At 31.6% G+C, this 24,803-nt stretch overlaps 1 protein-coding gene across 1 annotated transcript; it reads right to left on the bottom strand.

Annotated features, from left to right (window-relative positions):
• Positions 1-2,160: 2,160 nt before the first annotated feature.
• On the bottom strand, positions 2,161-17,350 carry LOC143084272 (toll-like receptor 4). The gene is made up of 2 exons (XM_076260681.1): positions 17,329-17,350; positions 2,161-5,921 (listed from the first exon to the last, which is right to left on the bottom strand). Exons 1-2 carry the CDS (start codon positions 17,348-17,350, stop codon positions 4,930-4,932), a joined length of 1,014 nt encoding a protein of 337 aa, XP_076116796.1. The 3' UTR covers positions 2,161-4,929.
• Between the last annotated feature and the right edge of the window lie 7,453 nt (positions 17,351-24,803).

Here is a 24,803-nt window from a genome sequence, read left to right as displayed (position 1 = left end):
TCTGCGCTTAAATGGTTTGTTAGTATTCAAATATCCTCCTTTATGGTCGAATAAAAGCAATTTTATGATCCCTTATCCTTGTCCACTGTTTTGTTTGGTATATTTGTTGCCGAAATAAACTTATTTGACAGGCGGGTTAACATATAAGTTTGAACTCTTCCATTTTTACTGCTTTGTGAGTATCTTTGTAGCCATGTAGAACATGTTGTATGACTGATCAAGCATCACTGACTGCTTTAATTTGTGATTACTTTTGTGCCCGGTTTAAACAAGTCATGATTACTTACCTATACCTAATAGTTTTATGAGGATTTTTTTTCTGTTGATCGCAATCAGCATATCAAATCATTCCGTTTGTGAAAAAGAAGGAGACCTTCAAAATTTGGAAAATTTGGAAAAAGTTGCAGTATTGAAAGTTAGCATTAAATAATTTACATGTAGTACGAAAGTCTTAAATGCTCTTTCTTTACAAACAGTTAATTCATTCTATCCAAGTTAAGGTCTTGTGAAATTAAAATAATATATACTTACACATCATACTAACAGACTATAATAGTTGTTAAATTCTGTGTCATTTAGTCTCCTGTGGAGTGTTGTCTCATTGGAGATCATACCACAACTTTTATATGAAGAAAGAATATAAAACACACGATTCTTTACAAATTATCAAGTTACTAACCAGGAAGATTTTGTTAAACACAATATGCGTATACAAACAAAATCAATTTAAAAATTGAAAATTTACAGTTTAAAGTTCGTAAACACGGAAGACGATGTTAAAGGAATCGTGAATTAAACGTTAGTTATAATCTAAAAATAAAAATGAAAGGTACAAACTATGTACATCTTGTCTTTGATTGTTCAATACAGTATGTAGACCTCTAAAGGAATATGGTCGTTGATTTGCTGTTTCACGACACACACATAATATATCCTGTTAGTCATATATATAACCAATGCAGTATGTCCTTTCAATCGTTAGCCTTTTGGGTTAAAATAGTTGGGGACAAATTTTATAAAAACAATGAACGAAGCTGATGCATCAAGAAATATGCATTTCTCGTCATTGCTACCGAATAAGACTTATCACCGGTTTTGTACTAAATTGAGCAACATGACGAGTGCAACAGTGTAGCAGGATCTGCTTACACTTCCGGAGCACCTGAGATCACCCCTAGTTTTTTGGTGGGGTTTGTGTTGTAATTAATAGTCATTTTGAATATGAATATGTGACGGGGTAACCTTTGTATTTTCTTCTAAAGAAATATTAAATGAAACATAATAATTCATTTATATACCTGAACTGAATAAAATTACATGAACTCCGTTAGAAAACCATCAGTCTTGTATATGTTTTTAAAATATGAATATGTGACGGGTAACTTTTTTTTTCTTCTAAAGAAATATAAGATAAAACATGATTTATTAATAAAACAAGTCATTTATACATGATTTATATAAAGTTACATGAAATCTGTAAGAAAACCACCAGACTTGTATTATGTTTTAAAAATTTGGTCACGCTTTTCTATTCACTTGATAAATTATTTGATTATAACCTGTTCAAAGAGGAAGTTTGCAGATATAGTGTAAATTATATTTGCAGCATGGTGTTTTAAAAAAAGTTTCTGCATAATATTAGATTCCACAAATTTTATTATTGATTCTGATAATATATATGAATTTATATGATGCACAAACTTCGGTATGAAAAACGGAAGGTCTTGATATGGGTAAGGGAAGAATTATGATATATTTCGCTCATTTCTTTATTCTTCAATATGTTATACGTTTTCCTCTATTCATTCTGTTTTGCGTCCTTTTTTTTCCTGCCAAACCAATGTAAGCTCTTGTGCAGACGTTTACACGACGGGTGCCACATGTGGAGCAGGATCTGCTTACCCTTCCGGAGCACCTGAGATCACCCCTAGGTTTTTGTTGGGGTTCGTGTTGTAATTAATAGTCATTTTGAATATGAATATGTGACGGGGTAACCTTTGTATTTTCTTCTAAAGAAATATTAAATGAAACATAATAATTCATTTATATACCTGAACTGAATAAAATTACATGAACTCCGTTAGAAAACCATCAGTCTTGTATATGTTTTAAAAATATGAATATGTGACGGGGTAACTTTTTTTTTCTTCTAAAGAAATATAAAATAAAACATGATTTATTAATAAAACAAGTCATTTATACATGATTTATATAAAGTTACATGAAATCTGTAAGAAAACCACCAGACTTGTATTATGTTTTAAAAATTTGGCTTTTCTATTCACTTGATAAATTATTTGATTATAACCTGTTCAAAGAGGAAGTTTACAGATATAGTGTAAATGATATTTGCAGCATGGTGTTTTAAAAAATGTTTCTGCATAATATTAGATTTCCACAAATGTTATTATTGATTCTGATAATATATATGAATTTATATGATACACAAACTTCGGTATGAAAAACGGAAGGTCTTGATATGGGTAAGGGGAGAATTATGATATATTTCGCTCATTTCTTTATTCTTCAATATGTTATAAGTTTTCCTCTATTCATTCAGTTTTGCGTCTTTTTTTTTCTGCCAACCTAATGTAAGCTCTTTTGCAGACGTTTACACGACGGGTGCCACATGTGGAACAGGATCTGCTTACCCTTCCGGAGCACCTATGTTTTTGTTGGGGTTCGTGTTGTTTATTTTTTAGTTTTCTTTGTTGTGTCTTGTGTGCTGTTGTTTGTTTGTCTTTTTCATTTTTAGCCATGGCGTTGTCAGTTTGTTTTAGATTGATATCTTTCGTCCCTCTTTCACATGATCATGCAAATTATACCTATCAAGAAATATTGTATGTTCTTTAAAGCTTATCAAAACATGAATAAACTCTGGTTTAATCTATGAAAAACACATTGATTGGACAAAAGAAAGGGGGAGGGAGGAGGTTTACAGTTTGTGATTGGTCAAAAAATCATGAGTGAGAATATCTATAAAGAGAAAATAAAGAAAAATTATATCTATTTTTAACGATGAAACATACAATATGTCAATAGATCCATCCAACTTGTTGACTGCATGTTTGGAATTCTTTATAGTTTAGATAGTACGAAATGGGGGTTTAAGTACGAATGATTCAAATAAATCTAACAATAATAAGTAATACTTAATATGCTTAACATATTTTTTTTAGAACAGAAATGAAATAATTGTTGTTAATATAACGGCAGTTTGACTGTTCCTCTGGTGTCTATCGCCCTTCTTCCCTTGTGAAACACACCTATAAAACAAAATGTATGCCGGAAGTCCTTGTATATCAATTAAGATTTACGGCGTCAAATAGAGGACATATTAACTAGTAGGATTTTATTGCCTTTTTAAGCTGTTCCCAAAAAACAACATCGCCGTATTCATCATCTGGATACTCAATATATGATTGACAATGAACTTGTTCTAGTATTTTGAGTGGAAGATCACAAGCAGACATTTGCTTGTAAAATACTAGAAAAAGAATGTTCTCGCAATTTCGCTCATAAATACTCTCCATTTTAGCCATATTATATTCGAACATACACCAGTGCGAAGCTAAATAATTTGCAGACATAATGACAATAGTTTTCCGACTATTATGAATTGCGGATGTGATATTAGTGGCGATGTCATTTCCCGGTAAGAAATTACGCCTATGCAAGCACAATTGGATTCCACCATTTTTCTCTAGATTATTGAGAAGTTTATTGTGGACAAATGTGTCATCCTCATTTGCATATGACACAAAAGCATCGTACATGTATAGTCGTTTATCTTTGTTATCTGAATGAGGTTCAGGATCATACCATTTAACTTTGACCATGTAGTAAATATAGCGTAGTTTCCATCTGTATCTGTAAACAATACCACCACAAAGAATAAAAATAAACATCAAAACTCCTATCGTTAATCCAATTATTAAACCTCCATATGACATACATTCTTTTTGTATGGTTTTGAATACTTCTTTAGGGTTTCGAAGAATGATGGTGTTTTGTGATGTTTTACATTTGTATTCACTCTGACGATGAAGATAAGTGGGTGTGTCAACTATCCATTTGACGAAAGACAGAGAATCACAATTACATATAAGATTATTTCCACCAAGATCAATGGTGAGATTTGTATTCATTTTAGCTATTGAGTCAAATCCGTTCATGGCATATTTACTCAGCATAGATATTCTATTATTCCTTAAGTCCAAAAACATGAGCTTTTTCATATGGGAAAGTTTGAAGTTGATATCATCAATCATATTTTCACTAAGGTCTAATCTTTCTAAATTGTGTTGCTCTTTAAATAAAAGATTTGGTATATTTGCAATTTTATTTTTTGAAAGATTAATGCTCTCGACGTTATAGAGGTTCTGAAATATTTCTCCATTGACATCCATTGGTAGAACAAGTCCTAAAAGATTATTTTGTAGCAGTAAGCATCTTAAATTGATGAAATCTGAACTGAAAAATGTCTTTGAAACATTTGAACAAAAGTTTGTCGATAGGTCTAAATGTGTCAGTTTTTTTAGATTAGTAAAAGGGCCTGTCCATGTATGCAAAACATTATCACTTAAACTTAAATATTCTATTTCATTTGCACTAAAACTTAAGTTTGGTAGTTCAAATTTCAGGTTGCTGGACCTCAATTAAACTGTTTTCATTTTTCTTGGTACAGGAAAAACAAACATTCCAGCTTTATTTTTCAACATTTCTAAAATTGGGAGTTTTTCAAATAACCAGTTGTTTTCAGAATTTATGGTAACAGTTTCTTCTTTAATAGGACATTCCTCTACGTAGGATGTGATCACATTATGAGGAGAATCATTATCAGAAATGTCTAGTATGGAAATTGGTATTGCCGTTAGATCAAAAATATATTTTCCTATAGAAAAGATATTGTCTTTTACATTTACACTTTTAAATGACGCAGGCAAATATGTATGTAAGTGCTCCGGATTCTATTCTCTGAATATGGTTTCCGGCGGCCTCAAGTCTAACAATTGATGTATTTTTTAAATTGCAAATGTGGGAAGTTTTCAGTACTGTAGATATTCCCAATAGACCATGAATGTAGTTTACGTTCAAGATTTCAATTGTCGAATGTTGTAAATCGGTGGTGATATTTTCAAGCGCTTCGAATCTTAAACATGTATTGAAAGATACGTCAAGTTCGAAAATATTTCTCAAAAACGAAAATGTTCCTTTCAAAATATATCTTATTTTGCATTTGGATAAGTTTAAATAAGTTATCTGAGGCAGATACAAGAATGTCTTCTCTGTAAGAATAGTCATTTTGCAATTTCCTGTAAAACCAGATAAATCTATATTTGTAAGGTTTTTTAGATTTGCGAATTTCTCATCGAAAATTGCAATTGTGTCTGAAACATAATCCATTGACAGCGATTCTAGTGACCGAAGTTTCCATAAATCTGGCATGAATGAGGTGTTGGCATTTCTTTTTAAATTCAAGTTTTTCAAGTTCTCCAAGAAATAAAATGCTGAATATTCAAACGACTTGTGTTCATATTTTAAATCATTGTTGCTGAGATTTAAAGAGAGTAAATTTGTGAGACCTTTGAATGAGCTTATTCGTATTTGACTTATTCTATTGAAAGACAAATCCAAAGTGATCAGTAAAGAGTTGCCATCGAAAATCCCATCTTCTATTGTACTGATATTATTGTTTTTGAGAGATAAGTCTTGTAGATTGTTTGTTAACCTAGGTATACGAAGTATATCTTTGTCTGAACAATCTGCTATAAGATTTTCTGAACCAGAAACTTTTTTGCATAGACAAAAACTAGCGAACTGACATGCTTTCCACTCAATTATTTTGTCGGGTATCGCCAGTTTGCAGCTGATTAGTAAAACAAAAACAGCAAACAGGCTATTAGAATAGTTTAAGAACCCTGCAAAGAAAATATGCAATTTTAAAATTAATGGTGACAATGTAAATAATAAAATGCAATCCTGTTCTATTGGATAAATTAGACACTAAATCACTAAAAATTAGCAAGATAAACTAAATAAATATATATAGCAAATCATAGTTTTTGAAGTTTCGGAACTTTGTAACCTGTTGAAAAGTTTGCCATAAATCGTAAAGGTATTGAATGAAAAGTGAAAGTGTAGGGTATATGTATGTCTAGTTAGAATATAAGGCAGATAGTTTGTGTCAATATTAAATGTATCCAAGTAAAGGTCTATGCTCAAATAAATCAAGTTATGGAGTTATTGTTCTTGTTAATGAGATTGCTCATTCTGATTATAATCAAGTACCTGTTCTACGTCAGGAATCTCGGAAGTGATTAACAATTAATAATACCCTTTGATGTTTGTCTGTATTGAAATTTGTATTTATGTAAGAACGAAAACTGTAAAAGTCTTTTTTTTTCAAATTAAACACACTTTTCAAGACTCGGTGCCATTTTGAGCTTGGCATTCTGTAGAAACACCTGTTATAGACACTATGTTGACTTCTAGCTGTCGGTTGTCATTGAATTGCATTTCCAAAACATATTTCTCTTGTATTCATATAGTTATATGTGTATGAGTAAACATGTCGTTTTAGAAAAATACTTTATTAGACTAACTTGTGCGGGTAAAGATTAGTGAAACGTAGCAAACAAATAACATTAAAAAACAAAAGTCAGAGTCGATGGTGTGCACAACATAAAAAAACAAAAACAAGTCTGTTTTAACATTATTCAACATGTTCAACTTTAGATTAAACTTGTTCTGTGAGTATTCACCTTTTTTTGTGACCGTGCATATTTAACATGTAACCACTTTAAGGAATACTCACACTTGAGTATTATTGCTTATTGGGTATTTTTTTAGCATGACGCATGATTTCTCAAACATCTGTAACTGTTAGATGTGGCTAGGTTTGTGTATTTTTCACAGTTTAACTATATGTTTTAACTCGTCCATTCTAAATGCTTTGTGGCGAATTTAATACAACTGTCATACAAGTGAGAGGTTTAGCAAACTTTAAAACCAGGTTCAATCCACCATTTCTTCATAAGAAAATGCCTATACCAAGTCAGGAATATGACAGTTGTTATCCTTCGTTTGATGTATTTGAGCTTTTGAATTTGACATTTGAATAGGGACTTTCCGTTTTTCCTTAGAGTTCAGAATTATTCTTTTGTGAGTATCTTGTATGCAGACGGACACAAGACTATTTCACTATAATGAATCATCAAAGAATGGTACGTCATTCCCTTTCTGACCAGGTTAAAGCCAATCTTTTATGACTCCTTAACTAAGCTTAATTGATTTTTTTAGGATCGTTAATGCGAGATTGAAATGTTTATGACAGAACTCATCTTTTTCACAGTGTTACGTATGTTTTTCCTTTATCTATTGGTCGCAATTAACATATCAAAATGACTCCGTTTGTGAAGGGGTATGATAACTTCAAGCATTTTAAATAATTTAGAACGAATGTCTAAAATACTCTCATTTACAAACAGTTAGTTCTTTGTTAATAACCATCTTATAATATTGTGACAAAAAATGATATAATTATACTCACACATCCTACTGCGATACTTATTCGTTTTAAAAAGACGCATGATTCTGAAAAAAAGCTATAAAGTTAATAAACCCGGAAGATGATGTTAAACAGAATTTGCATATACAAACAAAACCAATTAAAGGTCTGATAATTTCAAACAGTTAAAAGTTCGTTAACACGGAAGACGATGTTAAAGAAAGCGTGAATAAAAACTTAAGTTATAACCTATAAATAAATATGAAAGGTAAAAACATTTGTAACACTTGTTATTGTAAAAATGAATATTGACCTCTAAATGCACTTTGTCGTTGGGTTGCTGTCTCGGGTACACAAATAATATGTATATTTTAGTCATATATATAGAAATCAACATGCCCCTTCAATTGTTATTTTTTTATATAAAACCTCTTGAGTATAATTAGTAGTGAACAAATTATACAGAGACAATGAATGACGATTATGCATTAGGAAATATGCATTTCTCGTCATGTCAACATTGAACTTGCTGCTACCGAATAAGACTCATTACGGAGTTTGTACAAACGTAAACAACATGACGAGTACAACATAAGGAGCAGGATCTCTTTACCATTCCGGAACACCTGGCCTTGCAGGCATAAAACTTTGCTCAGTGCTCTGAGCACAAAAATCATGCTCGAAACTTAAAATCAAGCAATTTGATTGGTTAATTTTCGAGTCTGAGTACAAAAATCAAAATCATGCTCGAAAGTTTTATGACCGTGAGGCCTGAGATCACCCCCTCCCCCCCCCCCCCCCCCAGTTTTTTGTTGGGTTTGTGTTAATCAGTCCCTACTTTTCTATTTTGGATTTTGTGTGGTGTTGTTTGTCTAATATTTTTGAGCCATAGCGTCCTTATCATAAATGCAGGATAAAGTGTTAATTAAAAGTCAGTTTGAATATGAATATTATTATGTGTAGGGGTAATATTTTTCTTTTTCTTTATAGAAATATAAAAGGAAACATGATATTAAGTCATTTATATATGAACTGAATAACATTACATGAACTCCGTTGGAAAACCACCAATCTTGTATTATGTTTTAAAACTTTTCGACACGCTTTTCAATTTAATTGATACATTATGTGAGTATAACCTGTACAAGGAGGAAGTTAACATCAATAATCGGTGGTAAAAAAAATTACGTCATGATGTTTTAGAAAATTCATTTGCATTGTATTCGATTTTCACAATGCTTATCAAAAAGCAAATATGCATGTATAAATAGCTTAAAAGGATACTATGGGCTTTCTTATCCCAGGAAAAGATTAACTTAGCGGTATTTGACACAACCTTCTTAGAATTTTTAATCCTCAATGCTCTTCTACTGCATATTTGTTTGACTTTCTTATCATTTTGATCTGAGCAGCATTTATGAGTTTTTTAAGCCTTTGATAGTTATTCGAACAACTGGGTAGATACCACTACTGGTTGACGTTTAGTCCCCAATTCACAAGGGTATCACCAGCACTTCGGTGTTGACATGAATATCAATAAATTCGTCATTTTTATAAATCGCCTGTTTGCCAAATTATGAGTTATTCGAAATAATAAGGATTACTTATCCCAGGCTTAGATTACCATAGTCGTATATGGCACAACGTTTTGGAATTTCGGATCCTCAAATGCTCTTCAATATGTTTGGCTTTTTAACAATTTTGATCTGAGCGTCCCTAATGAGTCTTAAGTAGACGAAAGGTGCGTCAGACGTATCAAATTAAGCATGGCACGTTTGCTAACTAACTTAACAAATAAATTTACAGAAGAAGGTCAAAACACAAAGAGACTATCAAGTAATAGATAGATATAGGAAGACGTGGTATGAGTGTCAATGAGACAACTCTCAATCCAAGTAACAATTTATAAAGGTTATAGATTAAGGTTCGACCTTCAACATGGAGCCTTTGCTCATACCGAACAGCAAGCTATAAAGGGCCCCAAAATTTACTAGTGTAAAACCATTCAAACGGGAAAATCAACGGTCTAATCTAGGTCATGTAATTCATGTTCGATTTCACGTGTACATTCTGAAGTGTAATAACAGATGGTTTGAAAATATATTATCTGACATCCTTTTAAATGCAATTGACCTTTCCCCGTGGTAAATTACAATCAACCTGTCATAATTTCAGATAAACCGCAACATCATACTCTGTTGTACATATATTCTCCCAAGTCGTAAATATTATGAGTAAATATGGACACAAACAAACAAAGCTGATAAAACGAAATTGTCAAACAAACAATTGCTTACATAAAAATCAGATTTAAGAATATGTTAAGTTTGAAAGTAGATACATGCATTATTTACACAACACATTGTTAGAACTGGTCAACGGTACCACCATATCTCATTTCTAATATGGATCTAAATTCGTTTTGAGTCTGACAAAAGGAAGGATAAGGTAAAATTTTAAAAACAATGAGTGTCATTTTATTAGAAACTATAAACAAAGTAGCTATGCATGCGGTATTTTATTGAAATTGGAAACTGAGTTAAAATCAAGATGGACATATAAGAAATTCTTATCGTATGTATTATTAAGTCATGATAGTGATTTGCATAGTGTGTTCAATTGCAATTACAGTGCAGATTTGCCTCGATCTGCAAAAATTTGATGCAAAAACATGCATTCCGTCTCTTATCGCTCATGGTAAAACATGTGACCCACGCTTACAGTCCATTTCTAGCAAACGATATACGTAGTCATTCGTTGGTAAACATAAATGTATTTCCTCACTTTCTAACGATCAACAAGTATTTAATGTAAAATCCAAAACGGATTCATCATCAATGTTGAATAGCCTTTTTAAGCTGTTCCCAAAAGATAACATCGCCGTACTCAGCATTTGGATACTCAATGTAACATTGACAGTGAAACAGTTCGAGTTTTTGAAGTGGCAGGTCGCAAGCAGGAATTTGCTTGTAAAGTACTAGAAAAGGGATGTTTTCGCAATCACGATCATAGATACTCTCCATCCTAGCCATATTATTTCCAAACATACACCAGTATGAGGCTAAATAATCTGGAGACATTATGACTATCGTTTGTTGACTATTTTGAATTGCGGATGTAATATTAGTGGCGATATCATTCCCAGGTAAAAAGTTCCGTATGTGCAAGCACAACTGAATTCCACCAACTTTCTCTAATTGATGAAGAAGTATCTTATGGACAAATGTTTGATCTTCGTCTGCATATGACACGAAAGCATCATACATATATAATCTTGCATCTGTGTCGTCAGATTTGTATTCGCTTTGGTGCCATTTGACCATGACCATATAGTATAAATAACGTAGTTTCCATCTAAATCTGTAGCTAATACCACTACAAAGAATAGAAACGAACACCATTAGTACCGTCATAATTCCAAATATTATACCGGTATATGACATACAATCCTTTTGAAAATTGATTTAAAAATTTCTCTCGGGTTCCGAATGACTATTTTCGTGTTATTTGACATTTTACATTCATATTTGTTCCGACCATGAAGATGAGTAGGTGTGTTTACCATCCAGTGTACGGACGATAATGAATCACAGTTACATAAAAGATTATTGCCACCCAGATCAATAGTAAAATGTGCAGATTGTTTTGCCACAGAGTCAAACTTGTTCATGGCATATAGACCCAGTTTAGATATCTTATTATTTCTAAAATCCAAAAAGATAAGATTTTTCATTTGTTAAACTTGAAAGTTGATATCTTCGATAAGGTTTTCAATGAGATCTAATCTTTCTAATTTCTGTTAAGTTTTAAAAAACTTTTTTGGTAAATGTACAATTTGGTTTTTAGAAAGATGAATATGATCGACGCTTTTTAAGTTTTGCAAAATATCACCTTCAATATCCTTTGGTATGACGAGTTCTAAGAGATTATCTTGTAGAAGCAACTGTTTGAGATTGTTGAAATCTTGACTGAAAATTGTAAGTGAAACTTTAGAACAAAAGTTCGACTAAAGGTCTAAAGAGGTCAAATTTTTCTCGTTATTGACTGGTCCTGTCCATGTATGGAAGACATTCCCGTTAAAACTACGACTTTGCAATTCATTTTTACTAAAACTAAAATTGGGAATTTCATATTTTTCAGTACTTGATCTCATTAAAAATGTGTGGAGTTTTTCCGGCACTGGAATAAGAAAATTGAGTTAACTGTTCTTGTAATAATTAACAAAACATATAACCAGTTATCATCGGAGATCATTGCATCAGTGTGTTTTGGAGGAAAACAAATCTCTAGGAAGGACGTGAACACATTGTGAGAGTAAAATGTATTAGAAGCATCAAGGAATGTGATAGGTAGTGTCTTAAAATCATTCATATTAAAACCAACAGATAAAACGTTGTCTCTGAAGCTAGCACTGTTAAGAGAATCCGGGAAATTTTGTAACGCACAAGATTTAATTCTCTGGATTTGGTTTCCAGCTGCTGCAAATCTTACAAGTGAAGTATTTTTCAGATTCACAATGTGAGAAGTCTTCAGTACTGTGCTCATTGCAAAAACACCGTGAATATAATTTACTTTCGGAACTTTAATTGCTGAATTTATCAGATCAGTGGTTATATTTTCAAGCGCAGGGATTTTCAATTTCAAAACTTTCCGTCGTAAATGTGTTGTAGTTTGCATTCCGATATTTTTAAATGATGCAAAGACAAGAAAGTCTGCGGTGTAAGTATATTCATAGTGCAATAACCGGTAAAACCAGAAAGATCTATTACTGTAAGGCGCTTTAAATATGCAAATGTTTAAATGTTTAAATGTTTAAAATATAATCCATTGACAGCGGTTCCAATAATAAAAGTTCAGATAAATCTGGTATGAATGAAGTGTTGATTTTTTTTTTCAAATTCAAATTCCATAAGTTCTGCAGATAGTAAAAAGCTGAAGATTCAAACCTGTCTTCATATTTCAAATCGTACGCCTTGTTGCTGAGATTTAATTAAACAAATTTTATTAGTCCTTTGAAAGAGTTCTTTCTTATCTTACTTATTCTATTGAAGGACAAATCAAAAGACTCCAATAATATGTTTTTTTTCGAAAATGCCATTTTCTATTAAAATAATATTGTTGTTTTGGAACGATGAATCCTGAAGATTGTTAGTCAGCCTATGGATATTGGTCAGGTTTTTATCAGAACAATTTGTTTTTAGTAGTTTGGAATTAGGAACTCTACTGCATTCACAGTAACTCGCAAACTGGCATGGTTCCTGTTTGATGACATCTGGAGTTTCGCAACAAACATGTCGCACAAAAGCAAAAACGAGGCTGTAATAAAGGATGACGTTCCCTGCAGAGAAAATATTTTAGCATTCATCATAAACAAACCAAAACAATTTATGGACATTATGGCCTTATTTCTATTTATCTCGGTTATTATAAAGAGGTGATATACATCATTTTATTTTTCATCATTTAAACATCAAATTAAATAACACAAATTTCCTTTTATTAAAATTAATAAGTTTGCACCACCTCCACTTCTATCTGTTTAAAGTAGAAATAAATATGTCAGTTCCTTTATTTATCATTTTTCTCTTTTTCTTTTTTTTTTAAACATTTTGCTATGTAATAAAGAGAATAACCGTCTCAAATAATAAGTTGATTAAAATCAAACAACAGCAACTTACATGTAACTTAAAAAATGTTAAATATACAATTACATGTGAATAAACTAGAAAACAATCATCCCCCACCCCACATAAAATGTGAAAGGCTTTGCAACAGCAACTGGAAAAGTTGCAGTTAAAGCAATAACTATCAAAATAGAGAAGATTTTTTATTCATTTCAAGATGATTATACATGAATATCAGAAAGATGCACAAACAGCATGTTTAAGCTTTTGAATTCTAAAATGCGAAATAATAAAAAAAAAAAAACACACAAAAAAAAACCAGTCATACTTACACATCTTTAAGCAAATGTTATAAACTAATTACAGATTTCATCAACTTGTATGTTTATATTGTGAATTGGGCAGAAAGTCAATTATCTTTAAAAAGTAAAAACAAAACGCGTGAAAAAAATTTCACAGTGTGTGAACGAAAGGTTTATTTTTGCTTTGAACATACTTCAATAGATTTTTGTGGTTTCCTACTTAATGTCAGATTTATTTCAAAAATATATCACGAGGCTCCAAAAGCATTGCTTGTAAAACTTAGTTACATAGCACATTGAATCTAATAAACATACTCAAAGTTTTTGGTACCTTTTAAAAGGATAAATACAACTCATGATGAGTTTGAAATTGGGAAATTATCATTTGGATATTTCTTATCTACAAGGTATTATGAATAACGATGTTGTTAAATATTCAGTTTCTGCTCATAGATCAGAAAAACAATCTACATGTATAAACATGTACATATGAAACATATGTTAGTATGAATCGACACGTTTTGATTGTCATTGTTAAAGTAGAAATTCATACATTAATATTTATTTAATACCAAAAATTTGTAAATTGATCAAATTCCTCACATGTTGGCATATGGTTTACACTACGAAAGCATTACGGGATCACCGTGTTTACTCGTTCAAGCATGTGGCTTTTTATGATAAATGTAGAAATTTCGATTTGAGCGTTGAGTTTATTTTGTCATTTGATTGCTCACTTCATTCTATATTTTGGATTTACTATTTCTTCTGAAATAAAACAAAATATGCCCCATAAATATTCTAAATGTACATGTAGATATCAGTTCAAAAGGAGAAGTTAAATAACGAATAGATGACGGTGCTAAGTCAATATGCATATGTCTATATACATGTAGTATGTACAGATTTAAGGAGGCAGACCTAGGTTAAGGGAAATAACTCTGAAAATCCTCAGTATGTTTGTGTCAGCCATTTTCATAAATATGTTCTAAGCTTCTAGGATACAAAGATTATTTCCAATCTGTTTCAGGTAAATGCTTAAAATTTATTGAAAAAACTTGGCTTTTACAAACACATTACTGATTTAAAGAGTTATCTCCCTGAACCAAGGTCTACCCCCTTAATTCGATCCTAAGATGTAACAAGTGTGAATAGATAGACATTCCAACAATAACAGACTCTTCAATAAACTTGCACATAACCAAAAATGAAACAAACGATTAATAATATAGGGTTATTGCATGAATATTGGGGAATATTGTCCCGAGTAGAATTTTATATTGCACGAATTGCGAGTGCAATATATGTTCTACGAGGGACAATATTCCCCAATATTCATGCAATAACCCTTTTATTGTATACCAATATAATATTTACAAGTAAAAACTGGTTTAAACTAAGATTTTGTCGTTAATGACGTCATGAATTTTGAAGATTTATTGCACTAGTGCAATATTAGAATTTATTGCACGCTAACTTTTGGTTACTTTCTGTAGGAAATATTATATTGCTATACAAAAAATAAACTTATATGATGATATTCTTGCTTCAAATAATGAAGAATTTTCAGGTCACAATTTGGAAATTTACACAAAAAAACTTACTTCAAAGAGATTTAGAATTAATAACATGCATTGTCCTCTCCTATATCTTGATACATCAGTTTCACATCAGGCCTTGAAGTCATAAAACTTTCGAGTCAGTTTTTTGTACTCACTTGTCTTTTCATTTATGTTAATCTATGTTTAGCTCGTTCTTTTTTGTGTGTCTTTAATAAAACGTCCGACATTCCAATAAATGTATTTTAGTTTCAACAAATTACATATACGAATGATTCTGCTGGTACTTTTACGAATACTTTGGCATTTAACAAGGTCATGATTCTCACGCTGCTTATAGAGTTCTACACTTAATCCGTTAGACGTTTGATAAGTTTTCGTCTTTTATTTACTTATTACTTATAAATCGGTAGATTGTGTCTTATGTTTGTTGTCTTTATGTGTGTTGTTTTGTTGCTTCTTCTTTCATGGCAACTTCAAGCCATTTTAATTGAAATTTATATTTTCGTCTTTTGTTTTGTTATGACATTAGTAAACAAGCCTTTTGGAGGGTTACGTGCTCTCACACATGTACATGTTTAACACAGCCACATCCTGCAAATGACTATATATATATATACCAAGTTCTGAACCAATTATTCAGTTGATGTCTTTCGTTCATATCAGTAATATTGAGTCATCATTAATTGATTTGTCATTAATCAGACATTTTTTTCTCATTTGAATAGTTTCCGTTTTTGTCATATAGTTGACTCTACTGTGTGAGTTTTATTCCTTGACAATGACCCATAGTTAAATGTACAACTGTATTCACATAGTTTATGTTATTGCAGCTACACGAGAAATCATATTACAGCTCTTGGATTTATTTTTTAAAAATGCAAGAAATCAGTTGCCAACTTTTTTTCTTGATAGAGACAGAGACAGGAGTAAATAATTTTTTCCATATTTGGAAACGGAGATTTCCACTGCAATAAGTTATAGAAGTTGTGTCCTAGCTACCTCAAACGTCTTTTTTAATGTTTGCTTTATCTTCATCTATATCCAATGTTATACTTTGATTTAGAAATTGATTGAGTGTTTCTTGTTTTTATCAAAGTTCAGCGGCAAATAATTATTCAGGACAATAAGAAATAACTTTCTTTATATGCATGCAGATTGAGAACATGATCACCCTTTCTGAGCTGATTATTGTCCTTTAAAAAATAGTTTGTTTTGGCTTAACCGTCAAACATATCACATAATATATTTAAGAAGTTATAGTATGAGTGCCAATGAGATAACTCTCCTTCCAAGTCACAATTTGTAAAAGTAAACCACTGTAGGGCAAAGTAAAGTCTTCAACAGGGAGCATTAGCTCACGCCAACAGCATGTTCTTAAAAGGCACCAAAAAATGACTAGTGTAAAATCATTTATTTAAGTTAATGTATTAACGTGTGTGATTTAACTTTCAATTCTGGTTTTTTTTTCATTATACATGTTATATATTATGGTCTGTTATTTTCTTTTACAAACAATCAGAATTTCAAAACGTATATTTTTTTTAAGAATTATTATAGCGACCCAAATTCACAGAAACAGCAATCATTAATTTGCCAACAATAAAAACTTGATCCATCAGAATGATTAGTCCATATTTCTGATCGAATCATATCAAATTTAAATCAGATGACTTACTTTGAACGTTAGTTTTGAAATTGGCGTAAGTGTTAATTATAAGTTTGTCTATGGTGTCATCTGTCACTTGTAAATTATTTTGATTTGTATACATTCTACTATATTGTTAAAAGACAAATCCAAAGTCGCCAGTAAAGAGTTGCCTACGAATGTCAAATCTTGTATTGTACTGATATTATTATTTCGGAGATATAACTCTTGAATATTGCTTTAAAACATAGGTTTACGAAGATGATCTTTGTCTAAAAAATCTGTTATTAGATTTTCTGAACCAGGAATGATTTTGCATAAACAAACACGAACGAAGTGACATGCTTTCTATTCCTTTATCTCATGGAGTATTGCATTTTTGCAACTAATAAGTGATAGGATGTAAGGAAGGTTGATGTTCCCTGCAGAGAAAATATACAGTTATTATATTGCAGACTGACAATTTGAAAACTCTGTGAACTGATGAAAATTTTTCTAAATTCTAAAGACATTGAATGTAGAAGAGAAAAAATAGGTTAAACTTTAATGCGAGTTCAACACAAATATTTGGTAATACATATTGAATATGTGAGTTTTAAATGTTTGTCCCAATATAATAAGCTATGGAGTCTGTGTTAATGACATATTTACCACCTTTCTGTTATAATTTTAGAATACCTCATACAGACATCAGGCCTTGAAGTCATTTCGAGTTAGCTCTTTGTACTCATACTCCAAAATCAACCAATAAAATTGCTGGATGTCATGTTTCGATCATGATTTTCATTCTCCGAATACTGAGCAAAGTTCTTTGACTTCAAGGCCAGACATATAATTGGTTACCCGAGACGTGCACCTTTTTCTGTTGAAGACTCATTAATGCCACTCCAATCAATAGTAGCAAAATCGGATAGAAATTAAAGAGCATGAAAAATCACAAGTCCAAAAATGTGTGCCACCAACTACTATGTAAATAGAATTGAAGTGCTAGAAAAATCCAACTATATCATAAACTCAAGTTTTAAAGAGAAAGAATGCATAAATAATCTTTCATATCAAATCAATGTGTTGTCAACAGAAATGTTGCTGCAATCGGTGAAGACATCCACCACCAGTGGCTTTGACCCAGTCTCTAAAGTGTTCTTAAATTAATTTTGTTCCAACTTTGTCTACAGTCGGATCATGTAGAGCCTGACGAAGTGAAGATTCACTTGTCTGTCATATAGTTTCTCTATTATCGTTTGTCTGTCATCCTTTGATTTATGATTGTATCCTTGGATCTACGTTTAGACGAATACACAATATATCGTCATTGACATACACATAAGCTGGATTGACGGCAAAAGATCTACTATGATATATTTAAAGCATAGTCATGTTATTAAAACAAGATCGTATGTTGCTGCATCAATAACGTACACAGCACATTAAATTTTTTATTTAGTTTTTCTAACAGAATTATTTTTAGAAACACGCCAAATTAATGCTTAAACGAAACACTATTTTCCCTTGTATATTGTATTCAAAATTTGCAATTGGTATGAAAAGGAAACAACTTATACATGCCGTCTGTGTGTCATTGTGTTGTGATTAATGTTTGTTTGTATATATATTTTCTATAGTGATTAAAACAATTACACAATGTTGACTGCTGCCCATTATTTTTTGACATTTTTACCTATTATTTCTGTTTGTTTGGTTCACGCATCGTTGTCAATATAATTGGATTGTATGCGACTATTATAAAGTGAGAGGTTTGGCTACCTTTAAATAAAACCAGGATCAATTCATTATATCTATATACGAAAATGCTTATACCAAGTCAAGAATATGATAGTAATTGTCCACTCTTTTTTAAATATGTCCCAGTATTTTTGTTCTGAAGTTAATGTTGTGTAGTAAATTTTGTCAGATCTTAAATTCATTTTGTTCCAACTTTGTCTACAGTCGGTTCATTTAGAGCCTGACAAAGTGAATATTCATTTGTCTGCAATATGGTTGCTCTATTATCGTTTGTCTGTCATCCTTTGATGTATGATTGTATCCTTGGATCTACGTTTAGGTGTCAGACCACCAATTAAAAATCCCTATCTGTTCAACCAAATTTTGCAATTTTCACAGCTTTCTAAATATTTTACCTTAAGTTTAACTTCAAGGAAACCAGGTATATCCTGAATTGTACATGTATCACTTTCCTACATGCCAATTTTCAACCAATGTTTTAAGTCTTGTAACAAATTTCTGATTTTGAAAACACAGGTACTACCAAAATAACTCCCGGTTTTCTGGAAATCTTAAATCAGTGTACTATGTAGCGCATTAATCCTGAATTTTTAATGCAAACTCATAGACAAGTGAATTTTGGCTCAAAATGGTCTAAATATATTTCCCTTTCACCAAAAGTTTCATTTCTGCAAATTTGTTGGTTAGTTTAAGTAAAACAATGACATCAAAAGCACTATTTTGTGTCAAAGTAGGACTACTTTTACATACGTTCTAAATTGGAGAGAGTAATTGGTGGTCTGACACCTTTAGACGAATACACAAATATCGTCATTGACATACACATAAGCTGGATTGACGGCAAAAGATCTACCTATATGATATATATTTAAAGCATAGTCATTTAATTAAAACAAGATCGTATGTTACTGCATCAATAACGTACACAGCACATTTTTAATTAGTTTTTCTAGCAGAATTATTTTTAGAAACACGCCAAATTAATGCTTAAACGAAACACTATTTTCCCTTGTATATTGTATTCAAAATTTGGTATGAAAAGGAAACAACTTATACATGCCGTCTGTGTGTCATTGTGTTGTGATTAATGTTTGTTTGTATATATTTTTTTTATAGTGATTGAGATAATAACACAATGTTGACTGCTGCCCATTATTTTTGACATTTTTACCTATTATTTCTGTTTGTTTGGTTCACGCATCGTTGTCAATATAATTGGATTGTATGCGACTATTATAAAGTGAGAGGTTTGGCTACCTTTAAATAAAACCAGGATCAATTCATTATATCTATATACGAAAATGCTTATACCAAGTCAAGAATATGATAGTTATTGTCCATTCGTTGATGAGTTTTGATATAATGCTTCATTTAACCTGTTGAATTTCTGATTTATAATATATTATATATGTGATTTTACAAAGTCTACTGAATGTTTTCTATACATGTATGTATGTAATGTTTATTGTTATAAAATATGATAAATATGATAACTACATGTAATATAATCACATCTACAGATACCGATTATTATACAAAAAAGCGTCGGTTGGGATATTTGACACTAGAAGCTGATTTCTTAGCTTGTCAAAGAAAATTGCGTGTGGATCATTGAAACCATTGTCCTTGTTCAGTATTTGTTTGTATTGTTTACCGTCAGGAGATATGATGAGAACATTACACGATTCACGACCAACGACGAAAATATTTCCCTTGTCGTCGACAGTAATACCACGCGGCGTCTTTAGAATGTCATTATTAAACTCCCATACTAGTGTTCCATCGTAGAAACAGCAAACTATTTTATGTTTATTCGGATTGGTAAATAAAATTGTGTCTGCATGTGTTGTGACGTACGAGTTCTCAGGTACTACAGTGTTCGGTATTGTAGTAACACTGTAGTCTTTACATGATATCACATGCAAATCTTTGTCTTTAACACATCAGATTAGTGACGTGCCATCGTGTTTGATACCATAGGGATCACCAGGTAATTCAATGAACTTTATTAATTTTTTGTCTGTCAAATCAACAACGCTGACACCTCTGTATGGTTCATATGTTTTGCCAGTTGATACTGCCACTGTATTATCATTGATAACTTCTACATCAAAAGCGCTATATAGATTCGAAAGTTTGAAGGTAAATTCAATTTTACCGTGGACGTTTATTGCTACTAACTTTTCGTTGTAATTAAAGTAGTCTGTAAAAATACACCAACCTTTTCGTGTTATCGTACATCCATTTGGCCATGAACTGAGGGTGTTTAATTTCTTGTTGAATTCCACTGAAATGTTGTTTACTGACTGCATTGTATATGGTGCTGCTGATATCTGAGCCTGTCTAGTATTCTTGCTAGACATATTAGTGCAAATAGATGGACTTTCCCTTATTATGATAGAACCAAATGTCCCCACCGATTTAAGGAAGTCCTGTATCTTATCATCTATTGTTAATTGCATGTCAACATTTTCCAGACTTTTGTTTGTAATCATTGACTTGAGACGACTTTCATTATCAGCGACTTTTAACTGAATTTCCCTCATACCAAGGAAAGTTTGGAGATCAGAAGCGTATTTGGTGATACTCTCGAATTCCTTGTTGCATTGTTTAATTTCGAGTTCTTGATCTTTAAGAGCAGAAATAATTGATGGAATGCGACAGCTATGACTATCGTATACCTGTTCCAGTTCTTTTAATAAAGACTCCTCCAGTTTATCGAGATGCTGGTTTATCTGCGTTTTTATGCTATCAATTTCCATGGTTATATTCTTCTTCTGAGTTTGAATCGACTGAACATTATCCTCTCTATCTTCTCGAATTCGCTTGATGTTTTCAAGTACATCTTCTAAACTTTGTTCTAAATCTCGAAAAAGCTCGGAGCTTCTGATTTCTCCGATAACGTCTTCAAGAGGGATGACTTTAGAGCATTTTCCATGTTCCTTTATGCACTTGTAACAGATTGGACTTTCATGTGTCATACAATATTGTTGGTACTTTTCATTGTGGTATATGCAGAACTGTTGTATATCGGTTACAAAGGTCGGTAAGGATTGATATTGTGATATAGGAATGGTTTTGTGGGCTCGTGTTCCCTTTGATAGACTATGATGTTCACTGCAGTCAGGACACAAAGCTTCCTCACATTCTGGACACCAGTGCATATATAGTGATGTGATATGCCGAAGATCACATATAGCGCAAACTGACGTATTTGTAGCCATTTTGTAAGACAAAAATAACTGAAAAATTCACAAAAGTTTACATAAATGCTTTGATGTATAAGGGTGATGAAAAAAACAATGCCGCCAAACTCTAAACCAGCATATTTTTAGGTATAATAAACATATAAACCGTTGGCCTCAGTGAATATTTTATATATATGATTTGACATTATTTCAATTGTTTGTGTGAATGTTAATTTTTGCTCTTAATCTGATGTTTTTGATTTGACAGATTAGTTATAGATAAAGATAAATGCAATAACAATCTGTAAACAAAACAACACTTAATTTAAACTTTAGATGATAAGAAAATACAAGTGAACACGAAACAATCTTTATCAAATAATCCTAAATGTTCCAAATTCTAACCCAATATGAATAAAGCTATCGTGCAATCTTTGCACATTTATCACGTGTTTATCAGTCTTTGATGAAAGGTATAAAAGTATGATAAGTATAAAATATGATTATGATCGGAATACTGTGTCTTTAGAAACTCAAAAACGGTCTGGTTAAAACAGCCTTAGTGACTTTTTCAAAAGATGAGGATACTTTTCTGTGAAATTCAACAAAGGGAATTGGATTACTTACATTGATAGAAATCAAAAGCCGACCTTTATTAAGGAAATATATTACCAATTCAAATTAAAATTCAAACAAAAAAATATTTTTCAACAATGTTTTGCTTTTCATTCGTAATTATTTTATTTTTTTTTAGTGATTTATAGTCCTCATCTTCACTATGACGAAACAGTTTAATAGAGATTCAAATGGCTTGACAAAATATTTAACAAGGTTGTTTGTTTCTCATTCATTAATCTTACTCTCTCAATGTAGGACGACGACAAAACAAATTTACAAATGAAAATCAATAAATCTTGTCTAACCAACCTACACGTTGTGTTTGGAATGAGTACGGTATTGAGTACCATGTGCTGGTCGTTATTGTCGTCATGTTTTATGATGTGTATGTATGTGTTATACTGGTTTTATGTATATATCAGAATTGTGGTAGTTGATGCCCGTTGACAATAAAGGTTATCCTTTTTATGATTTATTACTTTGCGTAGGTAATCTAGCAAATGAAGACCGTATTAAAAACGTTCTACAATGATGACACCTTAGCAAAGTCTTTCTGTTTTGTTAGACCTTGACTACAGTAAAGCAATCTTATAGTTTTAACTGAGGAAAATACAACATCATTCTTTCCAAACGATTATATGCTGTTAATCTCCATTGGATCGGGAAGAAGTTATTGTTCTTACCTAAACGCAGTCCCAGTCTTCGATTTCCCTTTAATATAGGCATGTGTATTGGATTGGAGACATTTCAAGAAGTTTGTTCTTGTATCATGAGAATATGTTGTAACTTCTTATAAAAGTTCCATAAAATAAATCGCATTTAGAATTTGGAAACCAACTACGCTCTGTGTGTTCAAACACATGCGAAATTAACAAAACAGTTACAAATATGTTTACTATATTTACCTTTTCAAGATCTGCGGTAACTACAGTGACTCATGAAAATAGATTATGTTTCAATCAAAGTTGACTTGGCTAGTTTAATATAACTGAACCCCTGCACGTGTTACATCCTATTGTAGATAAACAAAGTCAAAAGCGGATCCCGAGGGGGGGAGGCTTCTGTGGGGAAAAATTGATTAAGTATATAGGGAATCACTGAAGCATAACTAGAGCGGTCCCTCTTTAAGTCAGTCAGTGTCCCCCACCCCCTTTTACAAAAGGTTCTTGGTGCGCCACTGAAAGTTCATATATAGCCTATGATTTCAATTCAGACATTGACACTATTAAAACCAATTCTGCTTACTTGCTTATACATTAACAAAGTTGATGATTTCCTACTCGCATAATGTTTTAGACACTTTTATTCACAAGCTATAATGACATGCCTGTACACGTTTTTTAAGTGGTGCGATCATATCACATCATTGTTTATACAGCTTCGTTTATCCACATAACAATAGACCTGTACTAATTACAACACTTGAGATAAATAACTTATTCTTGAAGGACACTCGAAGATCATAAATAGCACTCACCTTCATCGAAACCAGGAAGTTTGTTATCGTTATTGATCAATCACATGACTTACGTAGTCACATTAATAATATAAACAACTATTAGCTTTTTCTAAAAGCTTGACATGTTTATTTTAAGTGTTAGTGTTAATATCAGTGTTATGCATAATTCTTATCAAGTTCCCCTGAAGTAAGCAAACAGATGATGCTGGTATGTCTCTTTATATATTAAAGACAACACAGTAATTTTTAAGTTTGTTCGTAACCACAATCGTACATTTTTGATAAAGTATCCGTATATTGATTTTTGGAAATACACATGAAAAAAAATTTTTTTTTTCTGTGCCTGTTCCAAGTTAGGAATATGACAATTGATTTTTTTTCAATTCCTCAGATTGTTTGTGCGTTCTGAAATTTCCCTTCACATTCGGTATTTTTGTTATTTTACTATTATTTGTTTATATAATACTATTTGAACCCTTTTATAGTTGTTAATGTCTGCGTCATTTTGGTCTTTTGTGGATAGTTGTCTAACTATATACCAGGTATGTCACTATCGTTTTTAAATTCTTTTGGTTTTAAATGAAAATATTTCTAGATAAACTTATCGATATAAAAAAGAACCATAAATTGAATGACTTATTAATATTGATTATCATTATTCTGCTGTGCTTACTGAACCAGTAAATCATAGTGTTTTGCATTTTTTGTTCGAATATCAAGTTGCCTATTTGTATTTTGAAGTAAAAGTGTTTTTTTTTTACTACTCGGCCTTTTAATTTTGTACAAATATTCTTAACATCAGGAAAAACACTGAATTACTGCATTCTCATAAAGTAGGGATTGAAAATCATATCTGAAGTACATGGATATTCGCGTACATGAATATATCCAACATAATATGTTATCTGCAAATTTGTGTGTTGAGCTTGCGACCAGAAGCTGTCACTCGTCGTTATTCAAACAAAACATATATAAGAAAAACAACACCCAAATATATTGATGTCAATAACGTGCACATGTTTTTGTTTTTTTTTGTTTGGGGGGGGGGGGGGTAAATAACTTTTAAATGTGTATGTAGACAATAACAAAAGGAGTAGACAAATTATCAACGACAAGGCAAACAAAAATCGAAAACGACCGATAGGCAATTCC

Source organism: Mytilus galloprovincialis, chromosome 7 (genome assembly GCF_965363235.1).
Source record: "Mytilus galloprovincialis chromosome 7, xbMytGall1.hap1.1, whole genome shotgun sequence".
Taxonomy (NCBI): domain Eukaryota; kingdom Metazoa; phylum Mollusca; class Bivalvia; order Mytilida; family Mytilidae; genus Mytilus; species Mytilus galloprovincialis.
The sequence above is the reverse complement of the archived record's forward strand: the minus strand, read 5'-3'. Positions and strand labels throughout refer to the sequence as shown.